This window comes from Ranitomeya variabilis, chromosome 2 (genome assembly GCF_051348905.1).
Source record: "Ranitomeya variabilis isolate aRanVar5 chromosome 2, aRanVar5.hap1, whole genome shotgun sequence".
NCBI classification, from domain to species: Eukaryota; Metazoa; Chordata; class Amphibia; order Anura; family Dendrobatidae; genus Ranitomeya; species Ranitomeya variabilis.
The window spans coordinates 847,038,421-847,056,925 of record NC_135233.1 but is presented as its reverse complement, the minus strand read 5'-3'; the positions used below and the strand labels follow the sequence as shown (position 1 = coordinate 847,056,925).

The window sequence follows — 18,505 nt, the reverse complement described above, 5'->3', positions numbered from 1 at the left end:
CGCGGCCATCTTCCTTTGGCCGCGCGTGCGCAGAAGCGGCGCTCTGCTGGCCGCGGCTTCAGGAAAATGGCCGCCGCGATATCCATCTGCGCACGCGCGGCATCCCGCGGCCATTTTCCAGAAGCGCCGCTTCTGCACACGCGCGGCCAAAGGAAGATGGCCGCGCCCACCGATCACCAATGAAAACGAACAGCGCGCTCTTTTAAATCCCATGGCAAAGGATTCAGGACTTTGGGCATGCGCACACCACTACGCCACCAACGGAAAACTACGCAAAATCTGGGGGAAGACAAGACGCCCTTTTGACCAGACCAGCCTGATTGACAGGCGAAAACGGAGACTTTGCAAAGGTATTTCGGCAACTTAGGTGGGTAATAAACGCATAACAAACACACTAATGTAATGCCCACCTCTGCCCCTATTTAACGCTATTTTTATCCCATCTTCCAAAAACGTGGTGACAGGTTCCCTTTAAGTAGCTGCTTGCAATTTTTCCTTTAACCCCATAGTGACCGCCAATACGTCTCTGTACTGACCTGCAATATAAGACATTAGCCTCCTCATACGGGTGACAATCCAGCAGCTGTCGGCTGTACACTATAGCTGACAACTTGCTGCATCAGCCAAGATCAGTGTTAGCACCGACTGTGACCATTTATGCCCTTAAATGCTGCTGTCAATAGTGACTAAGGCATCTAGTTGGTTAACTGAGTGTGGACGTTCCCTCTTTAACCCCATCGGCACCCTGAGATCTTGATTGTGTGGTCCTGATGGTTGCCATGGCAGTTCACAGCCAAATAGCATTCTTAGAATCAGCCGACTTTAGCGGCCTGTTCAAAAGTTAGCGACATTTAGGTGGTAAAAATAAACTTTTACATTCCTGTCATGCTACTTTGCATTAATTCCTGAAAAGAACGTGAAGAGTTAATGAACAATGCAAAAGCAAATTTGAATAAGTTGAAGGGTGAGCTTTTTAAAATGTTATCACTTTTGGGTGTTTCCAATATATAGGACCCGCAAAACTCATTTAAAAAGTGAACAGGTCCCTAAAAACATATGTTTTGTAAATTTCCTCGAAAAAAATCAAAAATGACTGCTAGATTTTTAAACCTTGCAAAATGGCAACAAAATAAAACATTTTACAAAAGGTGCTGGTTTCACATATGCATATGTGTACGCAACCACATGCAAAAAACCATGCCAACACAGCGTTTATCCGCATCAACTTACACATGATGGCAAAAAAACCTGCTGTGTTTGCCTGCGCTTACACTTTCTATGCGCATGCATTTGCTATTTCCAGGAGGGCGTGTCTCAATGGGCGTTTCTCAATCAGTTCCTGGATACGTGCAGTCCGAAGTACGCAAGCGCATCAAACGCATGCGTACACATGAATTCCCATAGACAGTAATGCGTTTTTTTAACGCACTCATCCACATGCGCATGTCTGCACATATTTGACTAATTTTTGACGATTCAAAAAAAAATGCAACATGCTCCGTTCGCAGGACCCCGCCGCCCATCGAGAAACGATGCATGCATACACATCCGCAGGCGAGCACATGTCCCTGCATACACCATATTAAAGATATGTACACAGGACACGTGGCTCTATGCGGATGAAACGCTGCGTACACAGACTCAAATGTGAAACCAGCCTAAAGCAGACATGAGGGAGATGTTATTTATATTGTTTGTGTGGTGTGACTATCTGGATTAAAGAGATAATCATTCAAAGTTTGAAAACAGCAAATTTAAAGTTTTTTTGTTAAATTTTCTGATATTTTTATAAATAAATTCAAAACATAACCTAATTTTACAATTCTCATAAAGTATGATGTGTCACCTAAAAACAATCTCAAAATCAGTGTGGTATGTTGAAGCATTCCATAGTTATTACTAGGTAAAAGGAACACTGGTCAGATTAAAAAAAAAAAAAAAAAAAAAGGGCCTGTCACTAAAGGGTTAAATTATTGCCAGTCTAATAGCTACTAAAGTCAGTTGTATGAGCAGTTTGTACATGGAAATAATATGGTGCTATATAAACTCGGCAGCACCCAACCATATAGGTCCATAATGTGCTTTTTTTTGTTTGTTTTTTTTAAAACAAAAACTTGGCAAATGCTGTAAGGAAATGAAGGCTCTTACAGAATATTGCATGGTGATGTATAGAAGTCCAGGTGCAGACTTGCAGGGCTTATGTGGAGGCCTAAATGTAAAGGAAACCCTATGCAATGTGACTACCTGAATACTTCACTACTGATGCAGAAACCAGTTATTATTCAACAGACAAGTCTTAAATTAACTATCGTTTCATATATGTGTTGCCATATAAATATATATATATATATATATATATATATATATATATATATATATATATATATATGTATACACACACACACACACACACATAATACACATATATTTATATTATATATATAATTTCTCTATTTTCATGACTATGAAAATTGTACATTCACACTGAAGGCATCAAAACTATGAATTAATACATGTGGAATTATAAACTTAACAAAAAAGTGTGAAACAACTGAAATTATGTCTTATATTCTAGGTTCTTCAAAGTAGCCACCTTTTGCTTTGATGACTGCTTTGCACACTCTTGGCATTCTCTTGATGAGCTTCAAGAGGTAGTCACCGGGAATGGTTTTCACTTCACAGGTGTGCCCTGTCAGGTTTAATAAGTGGGATTTCTCGCCTTATAAATGGGGTTGGGACCATCAGTTGTGTTGTGCAGAAGTCTGTTGGATACACAGCTTATAGTCCTACTGAATAGACTGTTAGCATTTGTATTATAGCAAGAAAAAAGCAGCTAAGTAAAGAAAAACGAGTGGCCATCATTACTTTAAGAAATGAAGGTCAGTCAGTCCGAAAAATTGGGAAAACTTTGAAAGTGTCCCCAAGTGCAGTGGCAAAAACCATTAAGCGCTACAAAGAAACTGGCTCACATGAGGACCGCCCCAGGAAAGGAAGACCAAGAGTCACCTCTGCTTCTGAGGATAAGTTTATCCGAGTCACCAGCCTCAGAAATAGCAGGTTAACAGCAGTTCAGATTAGAGGCCAGGTCAATGCCACACAGAGTTCTAGCAGCAGACACATCTCTACAACAACTGTAAAGAGGAGACTTTGTGCAGCAGGCCTTCATGGTAAAATAGCTGCTAGGAAACCACTGCTGAGGACAGGCAACAAGCAGAAGAGACTTGTTTGGGCTAAAGAACACAAGGAGTAGACATTAGACCAGTGGAAATCTGTGGTCTGATGACTCCAAATTTGAGATCTGTGGTTCCAACCACTGTGTCTTTGTGAGAAGCAGAAAAGGTGAACGGATGGACTCTACATGCCTGGTTCCCACCATGAAGCATGGAGGAGGAGGTGTGATGATGTAGGGGTGCTTTGCTGGTGACACTGTTGGGGATTTATTTAAAATTGAAGGCATACTGAACCAGCATCAGGGTTTGCGTTTAGTTGGACCATCATTTATTTTTCAACAGGACAATGACCCCAAACACCTCCAGGCTGTGTAAGGGCTATTTGACCAAGAAGGAGAGTGATGGGGTGCTACGCCAGATGACCTGGCCTCCACAGTCACCAGACCTGAACCCAATCGAGATGGTTTGGGGTGAGCTGGACCACAGAGTGAAGGCAAAAGGGCCAACAAGTGCTAAGAATCTCTGGGAACTCCTTCAAGATTGTTGGAAAACCATTCCCGGTGACAACCCCTTGAAGCTCATCAAGAGAATGCCAAGAGTGTGGAAAGCAGTCATCAAAGGAAAAGGTGGCTACTTTGAAGAACCTAGAATATAAGACATATTTTCAGTAGTTTCACACTTTTTTTTGTTAAGTATATAATTCCACATGTGGTAATTCAGTTTTGATGCCTTCAGTGTGAATGTACAATTTTCATAGTCATGAAAATGCAGAAAAATCCTTAAATGAGAAGGTGTGTCCAAACTTATGGTCTGTATTGTGTGTGTGTGTATATATATATATATTATATATATATATATATATATATATATATATATATATATATATATATATATATATATATATATATATTTTAGATCAGTGTTCCCGACCTTTATTACCTAGAGACACATTCTGCTCAGAGATGGTTGTGAGCGACACCCAGAGCACCCCCCTTATAGTGACACCTAGCTCCTGCCTCCCCCACAGTGACACCCACAGACCCCATTATCTGTATAATGACAGCCAATGTTTCCCCACAGAAATAACAATGAGGCAGTGTACTTGCATCCGGGGCTTTCCATCCTTATTCTGTATTCTCACATTAAGGACTCCCACCACCTCCAACTTCAAGCTCCCCATCTTTCTGGTAGTATCATCCCATCTCCAGCTTCACACCTAATTTCTCTTTCCATCCCCAAGGTCCATATAGGCCCATTCAGATCTGGTCTAAGTGGGTCTTCATTGCAGTTTGCTAGACATGATGCTAATACATGAAGTTGGCAGACCGCTACAAACCACAGGTTGAGAATCCCTGAGCTAGATTTTCAAAATAAAAGAAAGGAATATAATGATGAGTCCTGGACTCTTAGGCCTTACCTTTGCAGTCTTTTGAAGCCCATCCTCCATCATACGGCTCTGGTCTGTGTGATTAGAATGTAATTTATTTACTTCAACTTTCTCTGACCTGTCTATAGGGTCTGTTGGGAGAAATTCGAAAAAGAAAAAGGGCACTTAGGCTTTTACAACACAAACCTCTGCAGTGTACACTTCTAGCAATAAAACAAAAAATTCACAGAAAGTTTGTCACTTTTGTAACCTATTAATTATTCTGCATATTGATAGTTCTTCTTCACACAGACTAAAGAAACTGGGCCAACAATCCACAAAGAGCACTACCAAAAATTGGTCATTCATTCTGCACATGCCAGCTTGTTTGAGCCATTACGTAAGAGCCAATTTACCTGTCTATAGTTGACTAGGGCTCGTGTATGAGCAGAAATCGGCAGCTCTAAATGCAGCTTTAATCTTACCGCATTAAAGAGGTCGGCCACCTTATGTTACGGCAGCTTTCCTCGCAGACGGACCAGCGCTTCCGTTCGCACAATGCCTGCTGGTGGAGGAGCACATTGACCTGACCAGTAGACTCCACCAACAGAAAAGTAGCTTTCCCGTGTGAGGAGTCTTACAACTGGAGAAGGCTGGCCACCACCTTTACATGAACAATTGGTATTCAAAACCAGTAGGACCTTCTCCAAGATAATGATGACACTAAAATCGGTGGAATAAATTCTAGACGCAAATAAAGCTTTCAAAGCCTAAATTGCAACGTTAGTTACAGCAAATACAAATGTCTCTAAAAAAAAAAGTAATATATACATATCCATTTATCTATACTTTTATTCTTTATTTTTTTCCTATGGCATGTTACTGTGGTAAAGCAGGGGCCATGTCCTTACACTAATTCATGTAGCCAAAGAAAACTTCCAAATACAGCTACACCTCATTCAAACGAAGCTCAGCAAATGGATTCACATGTTCCACTGAAGAGCCAGACACTTAGTAACATTCTGAATTTTCTGCCAAATGGTGTAAAGCACCTTTGTAATCAGAGAATCATCTTAACTCATCTCTATCAGGTTACAGCGCAATTTGGGAAAAACAGCCTCTCCTGCATAATCTCTGTAATAGATAAAAACAACATTACACTTAACCTTCGCTCTCACACACGGAGTGCTGAAATATTTCCAACACCACCATCATATCCCGAATACTAGAAAGAGGTTTAAACACCTGCAGGTCTAGCAGACAATGGCCACAAAGCCGAACACTTGCGATGCGCTTTTTACAACTATTGGCACACAAGGTCCCCTTCTAAAGACATACATGAGGAGCCAGAATGGGTTTCACATGAGGGAAGGAGTTGGCTGCTTCTGGACACATTTTGGGAATGGGTATTGGTCAAGTTAAAATACAGGTTGGGCCACAAGAGGACTTTCCGAGCTGCATCTATTAAACTGCCTCCTACACAAGCGCTTCAGCTATCCCATTTCATTGTGCAGACATTGCATATATGTAATTCTGGAACAGCAATATTAATGTTTTATCTGTGGGATATAAAGAGCAATCTACATTCAGTGGTCGTCTGGCTCCTGGCACTCCCATTGACCGGCTGATTGACCAAGCTTCATTACTCCTAGAACCTGGTACTGGAGCTACGTCCCAATTAAAGTGAATGGGACTAAGCTGCATCACCAGGTACATCCACTACAAAATCTAAATAGAAAAAGGAGAAGCTAAACATCCATCGGTTTGTAGTGGGGTTCAAAACGATGCAATTAAGAGGGTCAACACCATCTTGGCTGGTACAGATTTTGGTGTCAATGCCTCCCTCCAGCTGTGCCGTCATGCTTCAGCTTCACTGGGAATGCAAGGCTTCATACTTATGCTACATAGCAATACTGACAAGATCAGTTCTATTCTGCAACAAAACTTCTTGACCAGCCTGATACTAGGAGGAATCAAGCATTTTATCTAGATGCCACGAGTTATTCTGACAAATGGAGTTTATTTCTTTTCCAAAACGCCAAAAGGCTTTGGAAATTGGAAATTGTCATAAATGCATGGAAAAACATACATTGTGGACATAATGTGCTAATAGAGTAATGGGACATTGTTATAAAGTGAGACATACTAGGATCAATACGGTATTCCCCTTTAATAACATTAACGCTTGATCATGTGTTTCTTAATTGGTCTTACTCTGATAAATCTATCCATACTTCAACCTTTGGCGACATGAAGGGACTGTTACCGTAATTTCCCCCGGGATCAATAAAGGGTATCGTATCGTTACCTCTGTGGGATGTGAAAAAAGAATAGACTCTCATAGATGACTGAAGACTCGGTTTTAAGATTTGAACTTTGAGATATATATATATATATATATATATCTATATATATATATATATATATATCTATCTCATAGGGTCCATGATGTACAGAAGGTCCACTGTACCATTTCATTAAGTCTCTCTTCTTTTGACTTCTATTTGATGAGGTTTTCTTGCACCCATTTATTTTTATTTTTTTTTAAATGGCACACATTGCTCATGGATTTTGCACGAAATAAAAAGTCTCTTAATGAACTGTTTTAAGAAGGAGAACCTGAGTCATGACTATATAAAAATAATAAAATTACTACATCAAAATACCAATGATAAACATTACCTCAATAAAAATTACTGTGGGTACAAAAGATTTTGATCTGTAGGTGAGACGAAAGAACAGTGACCGGAGGCCAGGTCAGGATTACACAAGAAGTATGCGAACCACGCCTAAATTTTAACAACCCACACAAGAGACACCACCTGAGGAAGCGACATCCACGCGAAACGAGCGTTGGGGTACATGGCTGCAGTCCAGGCAGGATCTTTTCACCTAATGTGTATTTAACCTTTTATTTACCACTTATTGTGTCACATGTATAGCTTGCACCGGATATATACAGTACCATGGATTTCACAATAGACCTCGCATCATAGTGTCCTCACTAGATTGCTCTTTTGCCACAGTTTGGTGTAGACTCAGTAACAAACTAGCATTCTTATATCAAATTGTTTAAATGATGCTGACGTCTCTTGTGTGAGTTCTTAAGACTTAGGGGTGATGAACATACTTCTTATTATGTAATCCTGACCTGGCCTCCAGCCACTGCCCTTTCATCTCACCTACGGATAAAAATGCTTAGTATCCACAGTAATTTTTATTATGTAATTGGTATTTTGTTATTTTGATATAATAATAAAATATCTTTATTATTTTTATATAGTCATGTTTCAGGTTCTCTTAAAACATGTTCTGCTAAAAATGTTGCATAATCTGTGCACATTTTTTTTAGAAGTACTAAAACCACTCCAGAAGGTACCTGTACTAAATGTGTGCAAAATATTTGCAACAGAGGAAAACGAGCAGGGGAGAAAAAGGCTCACATAAGATAGTCTCTTTTTTTTAAAGTTTGCAAATTAAAATAAAAAGGCAAAAAAAAAAATCAAGTGAAATCCCAAAAAAAGAAATGGACAACATAAAAAAAAAAGTTGCAAAACACAAAGTGAGTCCCATGCATTGTTTTGACAAAATACAGTATTTTGTTAACTTGATTCAGCAGACTTGGTTTAAGAATTTATTTTACTAAAGGGGATTCTATCATCAGGTTTTTGCTATGTAATCTGACAGCATGAGGTAGGGACAGAGACCCCGATTCCAGCAATATATTACTTAATTTCCTGGGTGCAGTACTTCAAATAGAAGTCAAAATTTTCCCTGCTACTTATCTAACAGAGCTCAGTGGTTAAACCCACCCATACTGCAGCTCTCTAAACACTGTATAGTGACAGCTGCCAATCAGTGCTGGGGGGAGTGGCTGGACTACCCAGCAGGGCCAATAGTGATAATCTCGTGCTGATGAAACACTGATTGTATTGAAACCACATAACAGAGACCAGTAAGTGAAATCACTAATCAGACTCTCTGCTCCCCCATCATTGTTCTCTCAGATTACATAGCAAAAACACGGTGACATTCTTTTTCACATGACTGCGTTATTATAAAATCATTGTTGACTTTTGAAAAAATTAAATCCATCACATGCATTTATTTTTTTACCCAAAATGTATAACTTAACACCTAATACCTCATCTGTAATTATGTTGATCATAGATTACCCTATAACAAACATCTGACACTTTGCCCTGCAGTGTCGTAGACAAGACTAAGTAGTATGGACTTTAATGTATGCATCATGTATAAAACAAGTTAAAAACGAATGCTCCCAGTACAAATCACATTTTTCCGCTGCTGCACCTAAGACCACCTTGCCACAAGAGTTATGACCAGACAATGGCATTAGCCTTACATCAGACTAATTATTATCCAAGAGCGGATATGGTTCACTCATATAAACATTAGCCAAGGCGGCTCGGCCAAGCCACGTTAATATTTGCTAATCACAAATTAACCCCTTTACCCCCAAGGGTGGTTTGCACGTTAATGACCGGGCCAATTTTTACAATTCTGACCACTGTCCCTTTATGAGTTTATAACTCTGGAACGCTTCAACGGATCTCGGCGATTCTGACACTCTTTTCTCGTGACATATTGTACTTCATGATAGTGGTAAAATTTCTTCGATATAACTTGCGTTTATTTGTGAAAAAAAACAAAATTTGGCAAAAATTTTGAAAAGTTCGCAATTTTCCAACTTTGAATTTTTATGCCCTTAAATCACAGAGATATGTCACACAAAATACTTAATAGGCAACATTTCCCACATGTCTACTTTACATCAGCACAATTTAGGAACCAAAATTTTTTTTTGTTAGGGAGTTATAAGGGTTAAAATTTGACCAGCAATTTCTCATTTTTACAACACCATATTTTTTTTAGGGACCACATCTCATTTGAAGTCAATTTGAGAGGTCTATATGATAGAAAATACCCAAGTGTGACACCATTCTATAAAACTGCACCCCTCAAGGTGCTCAAAACCACATTCAAGAAATGTATTAACCTTTCAGGTGTTTCACAGGAATTTTTGGAATGTTTAAATAAAAATTAACATTTAATTTTTTTTTTTATTTTTATTTTTTTTTTTTACACAAAATTAATTCAGCTCCAATTTGTTTTATTTTACCAAGGGTAACAAGAGAAAATGGACCCCAAAAGTTGTTGTACAATTTGTCCTGAGTACGCCGATACCCCACATGTGGGGGTAAACCACTGTTTGGGCGCATGGCAGAGCTCGGAAGGAGCGCCATTTGACTTTTCAATGCAAAATTGACTGGAATTAAGATGGGAAGCCATGTCACGTTTGGAGAGCCCCTGATGTGCCTAAACATTAAACCCCCCCACAAGTGACACCATTTTGGAAAGTAGACCCCCTAAGGAACTTATCTAGATGTGTGGTGAGCACTTTGACCCACCAAGTGCTTCACAGAAGTTTATAATGCAGAGCCGTAAAAATAAAAAATCATTTTTTCAGAAAATTATCTTTTCGCCCCCAATTTTTTATTTTCCCAAGGGTAAGAGAAGAAATTAGACCACAAAAGTTGTTGTGCAATTTGTCCTGAGTACGCCGATACCCCATATGTGGGGGTAAACGACTGTCTGGGCGCATGGCAGAGCTCGGAAGGGAAGGAGCGCCATTTGACTTTTCAATGCAAAATTGACTGGAATTAAGATGGGACGCCATGTCGCGTTTGGAGAGCCCCTGATGTGCCTAAACATTAAACCCCACAAGTGTCACCATTTTGGAAAGTAGACCCCCTAAGGAACTTATCTAGATGTGTTTTGAGAGCTTTGATCCCTCAAGTGTTTCACTACAGGTTATAACGCAGAGCGTTGAAAATAAATTCTTTTTTTTTTTTTTTTTTTTTCACAAAAATGATATTTTAGCCCCCAGTTTTGTATTTTCCCAAGGGTAATAGGATAAAATGGACCTCAAAAGTTGTTGTCCAATTTGTCCCGAGTACGCTGATACCCCATATGTGGGGGGGAACCACTGTTTGGGCGCATGGCAGAGCTCGGGAGGGAAGGAGTGCCATTTGGAATGCAGATTTAGATGGATTGGATTGCAGGCGTCACGTTGCATTTGCAGAGCCCCTGATGTACCCAAACAGTAGAAACCCCCCACAAGTGACCCAATATTGGAAACTATACCTCCCAAGGAACTTCTCTAGATGTGTTGTGAGAACTTTGAACCCCCAAGTGTTTCACTACAGTTTACAACGCAGAGCCGTGAAAATAAACAATCTTTTTTTTTTCCCACAAAAATGATTTTTAGCCCCCCAAATTTATATTTTCCCAAGGGTAACAAGAGAACTTGGACCCCAAAAGTTGTTGTCCAATTTGTCCCGAGTACGCTGATGCCCCATATGTTGGGGTAAACCCCTGTTTGGGCGCACGGTAAAGCTCGGAAGGGAAGGAGCACTGTTACTTTTTCAATGCAGAATTGGCTGGAATTGAGATCGGACGCCATGTCGTGTTTGGAGAGCCCCTGATGTGCCTAAACAGTGGAGAATCCCCAATTCTAACTGAAACCCTAATCCAAACACACCCCTAACCCTAATCCCAACGGTAACCCTAACCACACCCCTAACCTGACACACCCCTAACTCTAATTCCAACCGTAAATGTAATCCAAACACTAACTGTAGCCCCAACCCTAACCCTAACTTTAGCCCCAACCCTAACCCTAACTTTAGCTCCAACCCTAGCCCCAACCCTAACCCCAGCCCCAACCCTAACCCCAGCCCTAACCCTAACCCTAATGGGAAAATGGAAATAAATACATTTTTTTAATTTTATTATTTTTCCCTAACTAAGGGGGTGATGAAGGGGGGTTTGATTTACTTTTATAGCATTTTTTATAGCAGATTTTTATGATTGGCAGCCGTCACACACTAAAAGACGCTTTTTATAGCAAAAAAGTTTTTGCGTCTCCACATTGAGACCTATAATTTTTCCATATTTTGGTCCACAGAGTCATGTGAGGTCTTGTTTTTTGTGAGACGATTTGACGTTTTTATTGGTAACATTTTCAGACACGTGACATTTTTTGATCGCTTATTATTCCGATTTTTGTGGGGCAGAATGACCAAAAACCAGCTATTCATGAATTTCTTTTGGGGGAGGCGTTTATACCGTTCCACATTTGGAAAAATTGATAATGCAGTTTTTTTCTTCGGGTCAGTACGATTACAGCGATACCTCATTTATATCATTTTTTTATGTTTTGGCACTTTTATACGATAAAAACTATTTTATAGAATAAATAATGATTTTGGCATCGCTTTATTCTGAGGACTATAACTTTTTTATTTTTTCTTTGATGACGCTGTGTGGCGGCTCGTTTTTTGCAGGACAAGATGACGTTTTCAGCGGTACCATGGTTATTTATATCCATCTTTTTGATCGCGTGTTATTCCACTTTATGTTCGGCGGTATGATAATAAAGCGTTGTTTTTTGCCTCTTTTTTTTTCCTACAGTGTTCACTGAAGGGGTTAACTAGTGATATAGTTTTATAGGTGGGGTCGTTACGGACGCGGTGATACTAAATATGTGTACTTTTGTTTTATTTTTTTTATTTAGATAAAGAAATGTATTTATGGGAATAATATTTTTTTTTCTTTATTTAGGAATTTATTTATTTATTTATTTTTTTTACTTATGTGGAAATTTTTTTTTTAACTTTTTTACTTTGTCCCAGGGGGGGACATCACAGATCGGTGATCTGACAGTTTGCACAGCACTCCGTCAGATCACCGATCTGACTTACAGCACTGCAGTCTTACCAAGCGCCTGCTCTGAGCAGGCACTCGGTAAGCCACCTCCCTCCCTGCAGGACCCGGATGTCGCGGCCATCTTGGATCCGGGCACCTGCAGCGAGGAGGAGGTAAGAGACCCTCGCAGCAACGCGATCACATCGCGTTGCTCTGGGGGTCTCAAGGAAGCCTGCAGGGAGCCCCCTCCCTGCGCGATGCTTCCCTGTACCGCCGGCACACCGAGATCATGTTTGATCGCGGTGTGGCGGGGGTTAATGTGCCGGGGGCGGTCCGTGACCGCTCCTGGCACATAGTGCCGGATGTCAGCTGTGATAATCAGCTGACACCCGGCCGCGCTCCCCCCGTGAGTGCGGCTGATCGCGCTGGACGTACTATCCCATCGGTGGTCATACGGGCCCACCCCACCTCGACGGGATAGTACGTCCAATGTCAGAAAGGGGTTAATATGATCAATAACAGCATGTATGTTTTAAACACACATGAACAAAAAGATTACCATAATATATAGCGATTAAGGAGCTTAGGGTACTACATAAATGCAAATAGGACACAATTTAAAAGAAAAATTGAATAACTTATATTTCTAATTTTTTCTATACGAGTAAGCATTGATACATATATACAGTAGAAGCAGTGTGTGAGAGTTCGAGACCCCACCCTATGAAGAGGACACACGTTTGCCAGTTACAGCCAAACACGTTTGTCCTGGTAGAAACTGTGCTCGGGGCGGTTATCTGCAGCTGACAAGCTATTATGTCTGTCTCTTGTGAGGCCACCCTTACTTAGGAAATGTAGAGGTGCCAGCAGGGTACAGGATTGCCCAAGGGGCCACACCTTGGGCAATGAGCCACTTCATTGTTTAATTATACATTGTTTAGTTCCTGTATATACCATTTCTACTGGAACGGTTCCAGATCTATTAAAATTAATTTTATTACAGACACAGAAGCAACAGGCAGGATGGAGAGAATGACTAATGGAAATTATGTAATCTAGTTCATGCAGGATGCTTACAATAAATGTACTTTGATATGAGAAATATTGCAACTCCAAGAAGAGTCAACCTTAATCGTTTTACAAACGGTTTAATATAGCACAACAGTAATGTAATGTTCCACTATATTCTATAATTACATAAACTGGTGCTTAGATTTTAGAACATATATAAAAGTATCAATAACAGGTCAAATGTTACTGTAATACATCCACAGGTTATAAACCAAATCTTAATGGTTGGATCCACTATGATCAACAAGTTATTGCCTATCAGGGGCAGGGCCGGATGGTAGGGAGGCAAAAGCCCCCCGGGCAGCTACCCCAGCAGATGTGCAGAGCCGGACTCCTATGTAACTGTATCGGCGAGTACATTGCGCCAATTCAGTTACATTCTGCGGCAGAGAAGGGAACATCGATCTCCCTGCACTGCCGCCCGGCCCCTGGAGGAGGCAGTAGGGGCCCTGTGTCAGCAGTGGGCCCCCCCGCCCGTCATCGCAGGGTCAGCTGTAATGGCTGGATGCCGATACAATTGACCGCATTGATGGGAGAAGGAGCGTTACACTCCCTCCCCCATCATTCCCCTGTCAGCGTCTGACGTCAACACTGACAGGGGGTCGCGATAACGTCAGTACTCTCCGCCTCCGGAGACGTGGAAGAGAGGTGAGTATTGGATTTATTTTATCGGCGTGCATTATACTATACAGGCTGCCAAATGGGGGCGTATTATACTATACAGCAGTGTTCCCCAACTCCGGTCCTCAAGAGCCACCAACAGGTCATGTTTTCAGGATTTCTTTAGTATTGAACAGGTGATAATTGCATCACCTGGACAGGCAAGCATTCAATCACCTGTGCAATACTAAGGAAATCCTGAAAACATGACCTGTTTGTGGCTCTTGAGGACCGGAGTTGGGGAACACTGCTATACAGGCTGCCTAATAGAGGTACATTATACTGCACTGGCTGCCTAATGGGGGTGCATTATACTATACAGGCTGCCTAACGGGGGTACACTATACAGTACTGGATGCCTAATGGGGGTGCATTATACTATACCGGCTGCCTATGGGACCATCATACTATATATAGGGGAACTGGGGCCACCATATTTATATATATATATATATATATACATACATACACATACACACATACATATATACAGTCATGGCCAAAGGTATTGACACCTCTGCAATTCTGTCAGATAATACTCAGTTTCTTCCTGAAAGTGTTTGCAAACAAAAATTCTTTGGTATTATTATCTTCATTTAATTTGCCTTAAATGGAAAAACACAAAAAGAATTGTCCTAAAGCCAAATTGGATATAATTCCACACCAAACATAAAAAAGGGGGTGGACAAAAGTATTGGCACCGTTTGAAAAATCATGTGATGCTTCTCTAATTTGTGTAATTAACAGCACCTGTAACTTACCTGTGGCACCTAACAGGTGTTGGCAATAACTAAATCACACTTGCAGCCAGTTGACATGGATTAAAGTTGACTCAACCTCTGTCCTATGTCCTTGTGTGTACCACATTGAGCATGGAGAAAAGAAAGAAGACCAAAGAACTGTCTGAGGACTTGAGAAACCAAATTGTGAGGAAGCATGAGCAATCTCAAGGCTACAAGTCCATCTCCAAAGACCTGAATGTTCCTGTGTCTACTGTGCGCAGTGTCATCAAGAAGTTTAAAGCCCATGGCACTGTGGCTAACCCCACCCTAGACGTGGACGGAAAAGAAAAATTGACAAGAGATTTCAACGCAAGATTGTGCGGATGTTGGAAGAAGAACCTCGACTAACATCCAAACAAGTTCAAGCTGCCCTGCAGTCCGAGGGTACAACAGTGTCAACCCGTACTATCCGTCGGCGTCTGAATGAAAAGGGACTGTATGGTAGGAGACCCAGGAAGACCCCACTTCTTACCCCGAGACATAAAAAAGCCAGGCTGGAGTTTGCCAAAACTTACCTGAAAAAGCCTAAACGTTTTGGAAGAATGTTCTCTGGTCAGATGAGACAAAAGTAGAGCATTTTGGGCAAAGGCATCAACAGAGTTTACAGGAGAAAAAAAAAGAGGCATTCAAAGAAAAGAACACGGTCCCTACAGTCAAACATGGCAGAGGTTCCCTGATGTTTTGGGGTTGCTTTGCTGCCTCTGGCACTGGACTGCTTGACCGTGTGCATGGCATTATGAAGTCTGAAGACTACCAACAAATTTTGCAGCATAATGTAGGGCCCAGCGTGAGAAAGCTGGGTCTCCCTCACAGGTCATGGGTCTTCCAGCAGGACAATGACCCAAAACACACTTCAAAAAGCACTAGAAAATGGTTTGAGAGAAAGCACTGGAGATTTCTAAGGTGGCCAGCAATGAGTCCAGACCTGAATCCCATAGAACACCTGTGGAGAGATCTAAAAATGGCAGTTTGGAGAAGGCACCCTTCAAATATCAGGGACCTGGAGCAGTTTGCCAAAGAAGAATGGTCTAAAATTCCAGCAGAGCATTGTAAGAAACTCATTGATGGTTACCGGAAGCGGTTGGTCGCAGTTATTTTGGCTAAAGGTTGTGCAACCAAGTATTAGACTGAGGGTGCCAATACATTTGTCTGGCCCATTTTTGGAGTTTTGTGTGAAATGATGAATGTTTTGCTTTTTGCTTCATTTTCTTTTGTGTTTTTTCATTTAAGACAAATTAAAGGAAGATAATACCAAAGAAGTTGTGCTTGCAATCATTTTCAGGAAGAAACTGAGTATTAACTGACAGAATTGCAGTTTATATATATATGGGAGAACTAGGGCCATCATACTATATATGTGGTGAAAACCGGGGCCATATACAGGGGCAGTGGGGACAATGACACTATATACAGGGGGCAGTGGGGCCCATCATACTCTATATACGTGGCAGTGGGGACATCACATTGTATATAGGAGCTATGTAGCCATTTTACCATATGGGGAGCTATGAGGTCCTCAATGTATAGTAAAGGGCTTTGGGGACTGTGTATATTGGGGGCTCTGTATATGCAGAGCTATGTGGGCTCTCATGACATTATTTGTTATAAATGGGGACATTAACAGTTTTGATATGGGAACTCAGGTTTTTTTTTGGGGGGGTGGGGCCATTGTTAACTTGAAATGGAAATTCAAGAGTATTTGTTGCTGGAAGGGGGCATATGTCATATTATATCCTTCAAAGGAGTATAAAGGCCTTTGCACAGTGGGGGTATTAATACTGTTAAATGGGACACTAATTTTTGGGGGAGGGAGTAATCATAGTAATGACAGTTTTTTAAATATTGGGGTCAGTATTCTATGCCGCATGCAGAGTGGGGAGTTTTTGAAGATTGGGTATAAATTGAGACATCACTAGAAATGTGAGAAGTCAAATGTGTTTTTGTTATCTGTGCAGACAAGTTGTGCCTGGAGAAGTGGTAATGGAGGTCAGGGCGAGATGGGAAAGACGGGAAAAGTGAGCGACCCAAATCAGAAAGATCGTCAGCTGTAAGTCACTATATATAACTGTACAGTACTCACTGGTATCTACCAATATACAGTAACAGTAAGGTGGTAATATTGCTCTGTTTAGTAGACTTTTCTTTTTTTTATTTAGTAACAGCTAAATTTGTTTCAGTCATTATGTAGTAGAAGGTGTATGGTGGCGTCATTGGTCTCTGGTCATATTATATCATGTATTCGCTGTGTAGTGGTGATGGTGGTGGGCATTGAGTAGTTTTATTGCTTTGGTCTTTTACAGTAGTAATTTTGATAATATTGGTCTTTGCATTGTATGTTCTTGGTTAACAACAGTGGTATACTGTAATTATATATGTGTAGATGCTCTTTTAAATGGTTATAGGGGGTTAAATGGGGAGACATGAACTTTGGGCTTGAACCCCTGATCTTTTAAAACCCTAGCAATGTCCCTGCCGTACTGTGTGTTTCTAGATATATAAGTATGTTTGTAAGTAAGCTCAGTTATGGTACCATATTCTAAGCAGTAAGCTTGGTTCTGGTACTGTATTGATGTAGTAATCTAGATTCTGGTAGCATACGCATGCCGTAATCTTGGTTTTGTTCCCGTATATATGTAGTAGACTTAGTAAGCTTGGTTCTGCTCCCTTATCTCTGCAGTAAGCTTGGTTCTGCTCCCATATCTCTGTATTAAGCTCGATTCTGCTCCCATAACTCTGTAGTAACCTCGGTTCTGCTCCTATATCTCTCTAAGGTCGGTTCTGCTCCCTTATCTACATAATCCATCCTTCTCGTGTCTATGTAGTCAGCTTGCTTCGGTTACATTATCTATGTAGGCAGTAAGCTTGGTTCTGCTCCCAAACCTATGCGGCAAGCTCCGCTCTATTTATATATCTATGTACAAGCCTGTTTTTAAAGCCTGCTATCTCTGTTGCTTTAATGCAGCAGCCAGAGATAAGTAGGGCAAAGGTGGGAGACCAACTCGAGGGCCAATGCCAACTTGGTAAAGGGAACAGTCCATTACTATTTTAAGACATGAAAGATAGTAATTTTGTTGAATTGCTAGAACTTTGAGAAGTATCCTAAAGAGCAGTCATGAAAACCATCAAAAGTTATGATGAAACTGGCTCTCGAGAACTGTATCAGTAAATGAAGACAAAATTACCTATGCTGCAGAGGATAAGTTCATCAGAGTTAACAGCATCTCAGATCAACAGATCTTATAAAAGGATTCATAGATATCATGTAGCAAGCAAAAAACAACATTAACTGTCCAGAAAACACTGCAAGAAGCAGGAGATGGTGGTTAAATTGCGGCAAAGCAGCCACTATAGAGGACCGCAAACAAAAAGATAATTGACTGGGCAAAGCAAGAAAGACTGGACATTAGAGAAGTGGAAATCCGTGATCTGATTAGCACCAAAAAATTAAAATTTTCACTCAATGCCATGTCTTTCTGAGAATTAGTAAAGTATGGTTTCTACACGAGTCATGCCCATCATGAAGCATGGAGGGAAGTGTGATATTGCTTTGCTAGTGACACTGGTGGTGATGAATTCCAAATTCAATGGGTCATGGCTAAGTTAGGAGGGTGCAAATGCAAGAGGTTAATCTATCTCCACTTAAATTTGCACTCATTCTCCACTCAGGCTGCAAATTAAGCATAAATGGCTGACACACAAGCACAAGAATACCTTACAATTGCCAT

The 18,505-nt window shown here is 40.8% G+C and overlaps 1 protein-coding gene across 3 annotated transcripts in view; it reads right to left on the bottom strand.

Annotated features, from left to right (window-relative positions):
* Positions 1-18,505, bottom strand: part of DIS3L2 (DIS3 like 3'-5' exoribonuclease 2) — a 445,122-nt gene that overhangs the window by 271,465 nt on the left and 155,152 nt on the right. For all 3 annotated transcript variants that reach the window (XM_077290198.1, XM_077290196.1, XM_077290197.1), the window contains one exon: positions 4,588-4,688. In XM_077290198.1, coding sequence (XP_077146313.1) covers positions 4,588-4,688 — 101 coding nt within the window. The remainder of the gene's footprint in view (positions 1-4,587; positions 4,689-18,505) is intronic.